This window comes from Empidonax traillii, unplaced genomic scaffold, assembly GCF_003031625.1.
Source record: "Empidonax traillii isolate 1590-97213 ecotype Southwest subspecies unplaced genomic scaffold, ASM303162v1 scaffold1080:size189641, whole genome shotgun sequence".
NCBI classification, from domain to species: Eukaryota; Metazoa; Chordata; class Aves; order Passeriformes; family Tyrannidae; genus Empidonax; species Empidonax traillii.
Window position 1 is genome coordinate 22,536 of NW_020956273.1, and position 12,779 is coordinate 35,314.

The window sequence follows — 12,779 nt, forward strand, 5'->3', positions numbered from 1 at the left end:
TAAAGAGGACCGATTTCCTTCTCTCAGTGCCACCAAGAAAACCCCTGGAGAAGCAGCTGTTCTGTGACAGGTCTTGAAAACAATGTGACAGCAGAGCTGGAACCTGCATTGCCGTAGAGAAGCCCAAGGCTATTGCAGACAATTGCGGCTGAAATTCTGGCGTCATGTCAAGCCCTAAGTCACGCAGGAAAAGGCAGCAGGTCCAGCTGCAGGATTTTACAGAGTCTGAGATAGTTCAGTGCCTGTTTGGCCACTGCATTTAGTTTGACAGGCTGAAGACACACTGGATCAGGCACGGAACAGCTTAGGAACAGAGTTCAGTGGCTCTGAGAAGGGATACAAGGTCCACAGTGTCTGATCCTACCAGCAGCTCAGTAACTGTGCTTCCTGGCTGGGCAGCTGATAGAGCTGATCCAAACAAAGTATTTCCCAGAGGACACTTCTGAGCCTTCCCCCCTCCACAGCTCAGGAAGAGTGACACGAAAAGCCAAGGGACCCTGGGGGCTCATGGGGCTCACTGCTCTAGGAGAAGCAGTCAGCACATTCCCTGCCACGCCGATGGGCTGGTCAGGACAATTGCTGGGGCATCATCTGCTCAGACTGTCACAAGGACCTCCTTCCCCTGTCCAGATACCCCACAGCTTTGAGGAAACAGCCATTTCCACAGAAAGCTTCTGTTTGCCTTTCTCAGAGGACTGGGCTCTGCCTCCTCACTGTGGCACCGTCCTCTGCATTTGAGCCTTCCCAAAGCACTGCTTTCTCCCCACTGGCTCTGCCTGCAGCCACAGGAATACACTCGTGTGATCTCACCTGGGGGCCCAGACTTAGAGGGGATGCATTCAGGCCCTGGAAGGGAACTGCTACACAGCACAGCTAAAGGAGGAAAACGTTCTACAAACAAAGACACGCACATTTCAGCCAAAGTGAGGGACGAGGGATCTGGGTGGTCAAACACAGGACAACAAAGTCACGCAGTACATGAGATGCACTCTGAAGTGCTCATTCCAGGCAGAGCATTCAGGAAAGGGAGAGGGTGTACTGTGCCACCAGTGCTTTTTATGAGGAGAGAACTTGGGGGGCGGTGGAGCGAGTGGGTGGGGCTAAGTTACCACTAACTCTTTATCAGCTGTCACCTCACACAGTGGGCTTTAGCAGATGTGACCAAAGAGCTTCTCCAAATCGCCAGGTTTGCATCTAAAGATCCTGCAACTTCTCTGTAACATACTGTGCCACAATTCCTCTGGCTGCCAGTGCACTAACAGAGGCTAAAGGGACTGAGTTCACACACAGCAGGGACACGCCGGGGCAGGGAAAGCACTGATTCCGTGGCAGAAGAGACAGGAATGTTTGGGCAACTGAAGAACCTGGGTGCACTGAGAACCACCACGCCTTGTACAAAGCTCGGCTCAGGTGACAAGCGGCTGGGAAGGCATTGCCTTTTCCACCTCTGACTTCTGTTTCTGGTCTTTGTCCCCTTGCCCCGAAGCGCAGAGATCCCCCAGGAAAGCTACTGCTTGTTTTTCCCAATCCTCCCAGAAGCAGGAAGAAATAAAGTGGTCACTGATCTATTCACCAGATCTGAAAGTTGAAGGCTCTGTACAGAGCAAAGGCACAGTTATTTATAGACCATCTCTTTCTCTGTCTTTACGTATCAAATCCCCGCGTGCGTCTCCTATTGAGGGATCTTCTTACAGCGGACACAAGTTTGGCTCCCAAAGTGCTGTTTGCTTCCTGGATACTTACGGGTAATCCCAGTGGCCCTCTGTCTCCTTTTTCACCCTGGGCACCCTTCTCTCCTTTCACTCCATCAATCCCTGCTTCCCCCTAAAGGAAGGATGGAGCAGAAAATAAACCCACCACAACAGCACTTATATAACCAACATTCCTCCCTTCAGAGAGCCCCAGAGCAGCAGGGGGGACACAGGAGGCACCAGAGTAATGTTTTAGCCCAATTCTCAGCCCAATTTGAAGAAAACCACTGTCAGTCAAATTCCCCATGTGAGCACCTGTTCTAAGTCAATGGCAGACGGAGGAGACTCAGGCCCTGTGAGTTCAAAGGGGAACTGGGCTCACTCCTGTGCTGCTCTCCCTGCTGTTGTTGCTGTACAGATATTTATAGATAAATAACCAGAGCTTATCTGATAGGGTGGGTTTACATTTTAAGACGTGGATTCACTGGAAGTGAAGGACAGGTCTACAAGCTTTGAAGAAAAATCACGCAGAAGTCACCTTTGCAAAGACTTTTGTAAATGCAAAGGCATCAGTTTAAACAGTTGGGGAAAATAATTTCATCATTCCTTCCCCAACTGTATTTTTTAAATTCTGTATTATGAACTATAAAGCAATACTAAACAAAACACAATACATTAAATAATTTTTTTTCCTCACAAATTCAGAGCGCAACCCAAAGCTTCCTTCCCCTCATTCCTGTTCATGGGGCATTTTAAGACATTACTTTGGATGCATTTTGATACAGGAGTGTCAGAAGAACCAGGTTTGCACAGTCTCTTACACAAGTCTCCCAGCCACCTGACAGCAGTGGCTGCTGAGTTACAGACCTGACAGATAACTGTGTTTGTAGTAACACCTGGAGGAAAGGGGAATCAGGATAAGGACACCATCCCCTTCAGCACCCAAACGGTGCTGGTGGCCAAATACTGAAGATGACCAGAAGAATTAAGATGTTTGCCACGTTTTCCAATCTTTGCCCAGAATGTCAGAGGAAAGATGCAGCTCTCCTTGAATACTTCCACTCAACTATTTTTTCTCTAGGAGCTGTTTTACAGCAGACAAAGCAGTGGTGCAGGCTGAGAGGGAGATTAGAAAGATTCTCACCACCAGGGATAGGGAAGTTCTCGAGTGCTTTACAGCAGAATGTACAGGGTAATTTCAAGGCTCCTTTCAAGCTACAGTTCAGTTACTTAGAGCTGCATGATGTTTGTTCATCCTGCTGCACAGACCTTTACCCTTCAGGCAAAGATTTCGGCTGTGTTCTCATGGGAAGATTTCCGTGGACCAGTGACTTCCCACTTGTCTGGGTGAAAACCGGAGGGAACAATCAGTTTTTTGGGCCCTAAAGTGAGAGCTGCAGATCTATTTCCTTCAAGAAAACATCCAGAAGGATTTGTCCTCTTATGGAGATGGAAGAAAAGTACTATGTGAAAACTAAGAAATTGTTACTGAAGGGAATTCTAGCACCTAGGACAACTTCAGTTAAGTTTCAGGATGTAATGTTTTGCAGCCTTACCTTGGGTCCTGGGACGCCCTGAAGACCCTGTATTTGGGAGGAGAGACGAGATATGAGTAATGTTTCAGGATGGGCTCTAAACTCCAGGTATCCCAGCTCAGTGTTCAGTACAGAGCTTTCGCTTTCTGGGGGCACAGAGGCCTCTTTATTTGTGTCACGGGCACTTCATGTACTGTTCCCATCTGGTAACGAGGAGGGTCTTGCCAAGCACACCCTGGCAGGGGGCCAGGGGTGCTACTAAGACCATTTCTGCAGTTGATCCCTTTAATCCCATCCATCCCATCTTACTACTGTCTTCCCTTTCATCTCAGACCAACATAACCTCCTCTCTGTGCCCACCCAGCTCACCGTAGCTCTGACCTACCCTGGGGGTGGGTTTGGAAGTGATACCTGTTCCCATTTCAACACTGCAGTGGTTCTGCCTGTTTTCTCCACACAGAATCCTCCCCGGCCACTTCCCACTCTATCCCCATTCCCAGTGCTTTGCTCCTGAGGTGAATCACTCAAAACTTACTGGAGGTCCAGGAGGGCCTTGGGGTCCGGGGGGGCCAGATATCTGGAAAGCAAAGCAGGAGAAGTCACCGTCAGTGTGCTGCCCGTGAGACAGACAGGGCACAGGGTGCAGCAGAGCCCTGCCAGGGCTGGGAGAGCTGGACTCCCCCTAAGGACTGCATCAGGAAGCAGCAGAGATCCAGGACAGAGTGACTGGGAAGCAGCAGCAGGACACTGGGGAAGGTTATGCAGCAGTTGCAAATATTTAGGAGGAGGGAAAGCAGTGAGGTTTTTTTCCAAAGAAATGTCCACTTCCACTACTCTACCACAGTTCCTGCAAGGAGGTACAGGATCAAAGAGCAAAAGATAGGGAAGAAGGTGGCTGGCTCCACACATGTCAATAGCCCGTGGGACTCCTTGCTGCAGGGCACTCCCAACAGCTAGGGGTGAGTTTTGGGGGGAGAATGGGCAAATTCAAGAACCCTAAAATCTACTGAAAAAAAAACCAAACATGTGTACGTGTGTATATACATATATATATATGCAAGTATTGCTAGGAAACCCTTGTACTGCAAATGCCAGGGAAAATATTTGTCACGCTTTCCAAGATCTTCTGTTCTTCCCCAGGCATTCCCTATTGACTGCTGGTTGTGAGACAGACTGTTCTTGTGTCAGGGAAAGGCAGGCATCAGGAGCTAGAGGTGGCTGGTGATCCAGTCCCATGAGATGAGGCCTTGCTGTCCTCACTGAGGGGGGTGTCACCAGAGGTGGGACGTGCCTGTTTCCAGCAGCTGTGCTGACAAATCATCCCTCCCCTGCTGCCCAGACTGCAGAAGGAACACAGGAAAGGCGACCTACCGATTCTCCTGGATTTCCTTTGTCTCCACGTTCCCCAGGCTCACCCTTCTCTCCCTGCACACAACAACAGACCCTGTCACCACCCGCTGTGCTCTGGAGTCTCCCTCCATCAGAAGCCACCTGTGAACCACCCACGTGCTGGCCAGCAGCAGCTCCCCCAGGGAGGAGTGGGAGCAGACCATGTATTCCACATTCCCTGCCTGCTGCTGCAGACCAGACGGACATTCTGTGACACCTAACGAAGGGGCAGGGCTCTGAGGCTCAGCACTTTGGGAAATGAACCCTTGTGTGCTGCTCTGTGCTGTTTTCTCTCTACCAAGCAGGAAAGAGCAGCCTGACTTTCCCATTCTTACTGTCAGTCCTGGAAGTCCAATGGGACCCGGCAATCCTGACGGTCCTGGCATCCCTTGGTCACCTCGTTCGCCTTTCTCTCCAGTGGGGCCATCTAGACCCTATGGATCAAGAAAGACTTGTGGATTTTTTTGTAAGACTAAGCCAGGAAGACACACAAGACATCATTGCAGGAGTTGAGACCGGCTCTGGCCATCCCAAGAGCACTCTGAAAACCCCAGACCCCCATCAGGTGCCCGGAGAAATGCTGGGCTTTGCCAGTATTGGAAGTGGACGAGCTGAACATCCTCCTGCCACTGCGGATGTGCCAGTCCCCAGAGGGGGGAGGGAGTACTGCTTTCCTGCCTCCATGTTCCGCTCGTGGTTATGCAGGTTGCTGGAGTCCATGCTAGGAATCACTCCCCAACAGCCAGCTTGTTGAGACAGCAGGAGTTTTGTCCTAGTGATCTTGAAGAGAGGCGGGAAGTCATTGCATAAAACCCCCTTGAGCAGTGCTAGGGACACAAAGCTGTGACGGACAAGCTGGGAGCCCAGGCACTTGTGCCTCTGTTAGTGGCAGGGATGTCACCCCATGCAGGTGCCCTCCCAGGATGGGGTGTGCTGGTGCCTCAGCCTCATTGCTCACGGTCAGTGCCAGCAACATGCCAGGCAGCAAGCTGAGGGACACAGGGCTCAGAGAGCAGGGCAGGCAGCAGGGACAGAACATCTGCCAGAGGCCAGGATCTCACTTCTGTAGTGTCACACTTCACACAGCAGCGCCCACCTCAGAGGGGCCCAGAGGTGCCCAAGGAGCCCTGGGGCCTTGCCCATAACCTGGGTAACCACCACTATTCTGGGAGGCTTTGGTTTACTCACCGGTGAGCCTGTTTGTCCTGGCTCTCCCTTATCACCCTTCTCTCCTCTGACCCCAGCATGGCCTGGCTCTCCCTTTATTCCTGGGGGTCCATCCTTTCCGGGCAGCCCGTGAGGGCCAGGGGGGCCCATTTCTCCAGGCTTGCCACGTGGTCCCTAAAAAAAATTCACACAACACAAAGTGAAGTTTTTACAGATAAGAGAGAGTTTACTCCTGCCTGGCCCTGAGCCTCTCCCACTGCTCATCCTCTCCCCCATAGCCGTGCCCTTTGGAGACAGAACAAAGTAGCACTGCCATGACAAGTGTTAGGACACTGATAAACCATCAATGCTCACTTTTGTGAAGCAAAATACTGTTTTCCCCTGTGGGAAAAGCAACTGTGCTCGTTCAGTGACAGAGGTGGAAGACACTGACTCCAGGTAAGGCCACTGAAGGGAAGAGCATCGTGCCTTACCTTCTCTCCATCGTGGCCTGGAGGACCTGGCAAGCCAATTTCACCCTGAAACACAGAATTGTTACTCTGGCAGTTTGAAAGCAGCTGTTGTGACTCCTTCACTGTGACAATGAAGGATGGACACTGCAGAAATAGTCTGCAGGGACTAATCACAGGGAAAAAAGGATGGAAAAACCTGGGGGTTCGATAGTCACAGAAAATAAAGCATGGAAGCCCTTGCTGAAACAACACATTGTGTGACTGCCTAAGCATTTTCCAGGTCTTGTTGATCCTGACTGCCAGTTCACAGCCCCAGCGCTGAAACACAGTCCCCAAACAACGCAATCCCACAGAGTGCAATTCCCACAAGCTGCCTCCTGAAGGGGAGGGCAAGTAGAAAGGATCCTTTATCTTTCAGATAAGGCATTATCATTGTGGGAAAAGAGATTTTCAGGATATTGTGCATGAGGAGGAGTGGTAGAGGCCAGCAGGACAGTCCAAGAATGCTGGACAGGGAGATAGGAGCACTGGGGACAGTTGTGGCTAGGAATTCTGTCTGAGCCACTCTTGTGTTTCCTTAAGCTCTGCAAGTGCTGAACTGAGCCAGTACCTTCTGTCCTGGTGGCCCTGGAGGTCCAGCCACACCTGGAAGTCCTGGGGGTCCCTAGATAAAGAAAAAAATTATTTTCACATCATCAACAGGGCTTTTATTTTTGTGTTTTGAAATCCAAAGACTTTCCGGAGTTTAAAGGGAAATCTCAGGGAATTTTTCAAGGTATTTCTAAAATCATATTTGGTTGGAAAGCCAAGCAGTGGAGAGTCCTCAGAGTTGCTCTTCCCTGCTCTTTCTGGGCACTCTCTGTTCTGAGCAGCATGTATTACCTCTTAAAGCAGAGAGATCAAAATCCTGAACAGAATTCAAGATCAGAAGGCAAGATATGCTTTTCCTTCAGCTGTCAGCTGCCCCAGCTTTAGCTCCCAACAGCAAAGGCCAAATGTTTTTGCTGCACCTAAATTGTCAGGCCTTCTGCCTAGGATGGACATAAGGCTACTTGTGTAAAACCCCACAGCAAAGACCGGAACTCACCATCAAGGCCAGAGTTCTTATTTCCTAGGAAAATACAAGAAAAAAAAAAAAATTAAAAACTAAAACGGTTACCAGAAAACTAAGCGTTTTCCCAGAGGTGGTTTGTTCTCCACTAATCTAACACTGGCCTAAGTGACCAAGGAACCTACAGAAATAACAGGAGCAAAAAAACCTCACTGAGTCCCACAGAGCTGTTATTCTACAATTTCCCCTTTTCCCAAGTGGAATCCAGGCTAACCCAGAGCTGGGCACAGCCACTCACTCACGGCACATCCTCAGTGCACACTTCCCAGGAAACTTTGGTGGCCTTCATTCACCACCTACCCCACGCCACGTGCCACTCCTGAGGGGATTCACGTGACCTCTACACCCACTGGTGTTAATCCATCAGCCCAGCAAAGTGCCCAGGTACCGACCAAAACGCTACATGCAGGGAGCTGTGGGATAGAGGGGACTACGGCACACAGTCCAAGCGTTTCCCTTCGCTGTTACTGCCGAGAAAGCAGATCTACCTCGTTCCCAGCTGCCTGTATCCCCCGGGAAATTGTAAAGCATCCAGCAGTCACCTCACAGGAGGATAGGTGCTCACCTGGAGAGCTTCACTGATGTTCCCATCATAGTCCATAATTTCATCCTTCCCAGGCTCTCCTTTGGGGCCCTGGAAAATACCAGCTCTTCAGCCAGGGGCTGGGACCGCACTTCCCTTGGGGTGCTCAGAGCTGTGGTTCACCTTGAAAGAGGCGGCTCAGAGGGACCGGTTTCATGAGTGTCCCATTTTTCATTTATTACAGAAAGCTTCTGTAGGGTAGGAAGCACTTCACAAGTGTAGCCAACCCAGCCCAGATCACCATGCCTTGACCATCAAAGCTGGCAGGTCTGACAACAGGTGAAGTTGAAGCCAGAATCCAGGAGCTGGATTTTTTGACCAATTGCTGGACTCGTACATGCACCGAGCACCCTCCTGCTGCCCTTCTCTCATAGGCCAAGGGCCTGAGATCAGACTGGGATGTCCAAACCCACCTCCTCCTACAAAGGAGCCACCCTGAGATGGCTTGCAAGACTCTTTCCCTCTAACGTGGAGGTGAGATATGGAGTGGAGAAATGGCCTGTCTCAAACTTAGCCATTGCCCAGCTATGAGCACTCTTAGTGACAGGAAGCCCCAGTTTGGACTGTTAGTACGGCCCCACTATCCCTGGACACCTCTGAAGGGCCCAAACTCATTAGTGAAGGAACACCTACCCTTGGGCCCATGGGTCCCTGGTCTCCTGGTGAACCACGTTCCCCCTGTAACAAGAAGAACATGCTGTTAGCAGAGCCTGTCCCTGCACTCGCTTGAACTCCAGGAATCATTCTCTGCTGGTCCTTTGGAACCGTCTGGGTTTGACAGATTAATTTTAAAATCCTCCTTTCCCAGTAAATTTTGTACATGTAGGAACAAACTTGCAGCTACCGAACCTCTGGACCTGGAGCTGGTTTGTGCAGAAACTCTCTGTACCTTTTCTCCCTGTGACCCTGCAGCACCAGGCCGGCCAACGTCACCAGCTTCTCCCTGGCAGAAAGAGAAAGGGAAAGGGATGGGTTGGTGTTGTGTGGAGCAGGGGTGACTTCACTTTGGCTTTGCCTTTCTAGGAGGAACTGCATCAGCCAAGCGTCCCTTCTCCTCAGAAAGCCCAAATCTCTTGCTACAACTTCCCACCAGGAGCCCTTCTGTTCCTTCTAGTGCAGAGAGGACCTTCAGATTGGTTTCTCAGAGCCTAGAGGGGAGTTACTTGAGCACAAGGAGTGTCTTTTCCTTCCAGAAACACAATTCACATTCAGAACAATGGTACTATAACACCCTGCAGAACCTGATATCCCTTCAGCAGGTAATCAGAGGTGGGCACAGATGAATGCAACCTTTGCTCCTTCCTACACACCTTGTGCTGGGCACAATCCCTCACAACACACAACTCCCTGAAGGAAAAATCACTCACCTTTGGTCCAGGGGGTCCAGGCAGACCTGGAGGGCCAGGTTCTCCTTTAGCTCCCACCAAGGCATTCTCAGCAATTCCCTTATCTCCCTGTTTGCAAAGAAGAACAAGCCACGTGTCACAGATGAGACTCTCCGTCTCAGTAACTTCACTTGCCAAACTGTTGGCTTCAAGAGCCATGGCCCAAGACAAGGTACATCAGCTGGACTCTTGATAGTCCAGAAAGGCATTGCTCCAGAACCAGGAGCTGGCCAGGAATCAGGCCAGTCCTGCCTGGGGTCCATGTCAAGCCCCTCCAGTAGCCACAGCTATCTTCATCCCTGCGGCTGCTCGGCACTGACTGCCCAGGGCTTCTGCACAGACCTCATCCCTGGCCTCCAGTTCGAACACAACTGTGCTCTGTCATTGAAACTGAGCTGGTAAAACCACCTGACAGTGGCTTCCTTTGGAATGTCTCCCTCAGGAGCTGTAGTCATCAGCCAGTCAGACCCACACACCATCTCCCTTGCACAGAGCAGATAAAAAGGCAATAGCAGGACACCTTTGCCATTACACCCCTTCCTGGAATGGCCACTGTCATTCAGTGCACTGTCCCCTTGCCCAAAGGAAAAGCTCCTTGTGAAAGTCTGATTTGAAAGCTGTGATTTCTATCTAAAAACCTGAGTGCACAGGGGAAAAGCCAGTTTCAAGGTTTAGCTTTAGCTGACCTGCCCCGGGTCTCTCCGAGCACAAGGCTACTCCTCCAACTCAGTGCACGGCAGTGCAGCTCCCAAAAAGCCCATCTCCTCATCACAGGAGGGTCTTGGAGCCAGAGGGAGGCTGGAGTGCCACATCACATCCGAGGTCACGCTTTTAACGTGGACTTATTGGAACTACCGGTTCCATGCTCCCAATTCCCAGGACCACAACCTCCCCACCACGCATGAGGGCATGGAATTCCTCACCAGAAGCCATCCTCTGTGTACCCCCTCACATTCCCGGGGCATGGACACCCAGCTGAGTGCTGCAGATCACAGTGCCACAGTCACCTAAGCGTGCGGGAGCTTTGCCACATGGGAGGGAGGAAAGGGGTGGAGAGCGGCCCCACCAAAAACAAAGTATCAGGGAAGAGACAAACCTTTGGCCCAGGGAGTCCAGGAAGCCCAGGGTCACCAGCTCGTCCCTTCTCACCCTGTTGGCAAAGCAGACATGGTCAGGGCTGCCTCTGCAGGCTCTTCATCCTGGAGGAGCAGCCAAAGGGTGAGCTGCTCCTGGTTTCAAACCTTCCTTCCCCTCCCCAGGGATTTTATTCTAGGTACAGACAAGGCATCCTCCAGCAGTCAGCGTTTTCACCTGTCCTTTTGACTATCTCTACACATCATTACCATTTCTCTCCAAAGGAAGGTGAGGGGGAAAGGGATCTAGGGTCCCCCCCAGCATCTTCCTTATCCCTCTGGTCTGCTAAATCCCTTTTCCCTGACAGTTCTTCAGCCCCGGATCTCCCTGGTTTACTTGCAGAAAAGCTGCTGCCCAGGGCAAGTTTTATTTGGCACACAGGACTTTCTCCATGCCCTGCTCCCTCTTCCCTACCTCCAAATCCCAGTCTCATCATGCTCTTACAAAAAACAAGCAGTGCAGCGTCTCAGCTGGCAGCCAAGCTCTGGGACACGCACTGGTTGTGAAAAGCAGCGAAGACAGGAGTGGCAAAAGTGGCAAAGACAGCAGCTGATGGTGTAAGATGATGCCTGGAGAGCAAGGGCTGCAGGCTGGGCTGTGTGAGGCACCACAGAGATGCCACAGGCAGGGAACGATGGAGGGCACACAGCACTGCCTTGGTGAAGTGGCTTTGCTTAGTTCACCCTGAAACCTGGGCCATATTTTCAATATTGGAACTCAATTAGCAGTCTTCACGCTGAAGTTAAGTTCCATTCAGCCCCATTCCATCCAGCTGCTACATCCACGGTTCCAGGCACAGTGTCCTGTTTGGGAGTGTGAATCTGGCCTCTCTAGAGAGAGAGATCAGAGGTTTCTGCTATCCTGAAAAGATGTTTCAAATGCACGACCAGGGAAAGGCGTGTTCTTACCTGCAACCCTCACACCTCCAAGATTTAGTGACTTATACAGATTACACAGAACAACTCAAATCCTCTTTCCCCACACGCGTGCCCAGCTCTCTCCACAACGGCTCCTGGAACCCTGTTTCTGCCTGCAGAGGCTGGTGCTGCTTATCAGAACTCAAGGGCACCCATCTGACATGCAGGGAACTTGCATCAATGCTCCACGAACAGACATGCACCGGTGGCTCCGTGGAAAATAATTAACTAGCAGTAATCTTTTTTTCAGGCAATTCTAGAGTGCAGTGACCCCTTTTTCCAAGGTAATTTGGCCTCCAGTCACCTGTAAGACCCCCACAGCTTGCCCCCCCCTGCTGGAACGTGCACATTGCTGCTGTAAATTAATGCTTCTGTCTCTGGAAGGAAGGAAAACATTTGTAGGACCCAAGGAAAAGGTTGGGCGTTTGGGGTTTTTGCAGAGATATAATGGCTAATCCTATCCCAGGCCTCCGTGAATCCCTGATTCTGCCTCAGTATCCTGCTTTTCGTTCAAGGACTAGTTTTGAATACACATGTTCATAAGGGCTACTGAAATCATCTTGTGCTGCCAGAACTAGGGAGTAAAGCAGCACATTTCTTGAGGAGGGAGGTCAGATTACTGAATCCCTCTGCAGGGTGTTATTTCTGGAGTCAGAAAGAGGCGGCACTGTCCTTAATCACTCTCAGGACAAGACTACATCCCAGGCATCTCATGCTGCCCTGCCTGCCACCAGCCCCCCACCCCTGCAAGCGGGAACACGCAAACACACTTCACCAAGGGGGCAAGAGCCAGCAAAGGACACATAATCCCCTGCAAGCACAATAATGCAACACACAGCAGGCTCCCGCCAGCTCCCGCTCACAGGGAACACAGCACGGCACTGCCAGGACACCCAGCCCAAACACACAATGTCCTACCCGCTGCCCCCTCTTCCCTGGCAAACCTGGGGGGCCCATCCTCCCTGGGACTCCAGGATCTCCCTTCGTGGGGAACAAAAAAGACAGAGAATGCGTCTGTTACGCGGCTGTAACACGCTGTAACACAACCCAGCCAGCCTCAAACCAGAGGGGCCAGCTGCTTCCAAAGCAAAGCTCAGGGATGGAGAGCTCGTGGATGGGGTACGTCTGTACTGTGCCTGCCCCGGGAACTCAAACCATGTCAGGCTACACTGAGAACACGGGCAGACAGTTCCCAGCAGAACAGACCCCTGCAGGGACAGGGAAGGGCTGCTGGTGGGCTCAGAAGTCCTGGGAGGTGAAGGGGATGGGGAAGGGACAGAGGGAACATATTCACTAAGCAAAGCGTGCTGTGCGTATTTCGTGGAGTAGGGAGGAGAGGAGGAAGGCAGCTGGAGGGTATTCCCATCCCCACTGACAGAAGCAGGAGGGAGGGAATGTTTGCAATACGGTCCCTC

General features: G+C 51.3%; 1 protein-coding gene across 15 annotated transcripts in view; it reads right to left on the bottom strand.

The window, feature by feature from the left end:
* The window catches only part of COL13A1 (collagen type XIII alpha 1 chain), an 85,309-nt gene that overhangs the window by 11,056 nt on the left and 61,474 nt on the right, over positions 1-12,779 (bottom strand). For 9 of the 15 annotated variants that reach the window (XM_027904726.1, XM_027904733.1, XM_027904730.1 and 6 more), the window contains 15 exons: positions 12,283-12,345; positions 10,410-10,463; positions 9,296-9,382; positions 8,818-8,871; positions 8,562-8,606; positions 7,911-7,979; positions 7,322-7,345; positions 6,845-6,898; positions 6,256-6,300; positions 5,804-5,956; positions 4,951-5,049; positions 4,598-4,651; positions 3,762-3,803; positions 3,248-3,274; positions 1,744-1,824 (listed from right to left, as the gene is read on the bottom strand). In XM_027904726.1, the coding sequence (XP_027760527.1) occupies positions 1,744-1,824; positions 3,248-3,274; positions 3,762-3,803; positions 4,598-4,651; positions 4,951-5,049; positions 5,804-5,956; positions 6,256-6,300; positions 6,845-6,898; positions 7,322-7,345; positions 7,911-7,979; positions 8,562-8,606; positions 8,818-8,871; positions 9,296-9,382; positions 10,410-10,463; positions 12,283-12,345 (951 nt within the window). The remainder of the gene's footprint in view (positions 1-1,743; positions 1,825-3,247; positions 3,275-3,761; positions 3,804-4,597; positions 4,652-4,950; positions 5,050-5,803; positions 5,957-6,255; positions 6,301-6,844; positions 6,899-7,321; positions 7,346-7,910; positions 7,980-8,561; positions 8,607-8,817; positions 8,872-9,295; positions 9,383-10,409; positions 10,464-12,282; positions 12,346-12,779) is intronic. The other 6 variants (XM_027904737.1, XM_027904736.1, XM_027904731.1 and 3 more) reach the window with 2 other exon arrangements.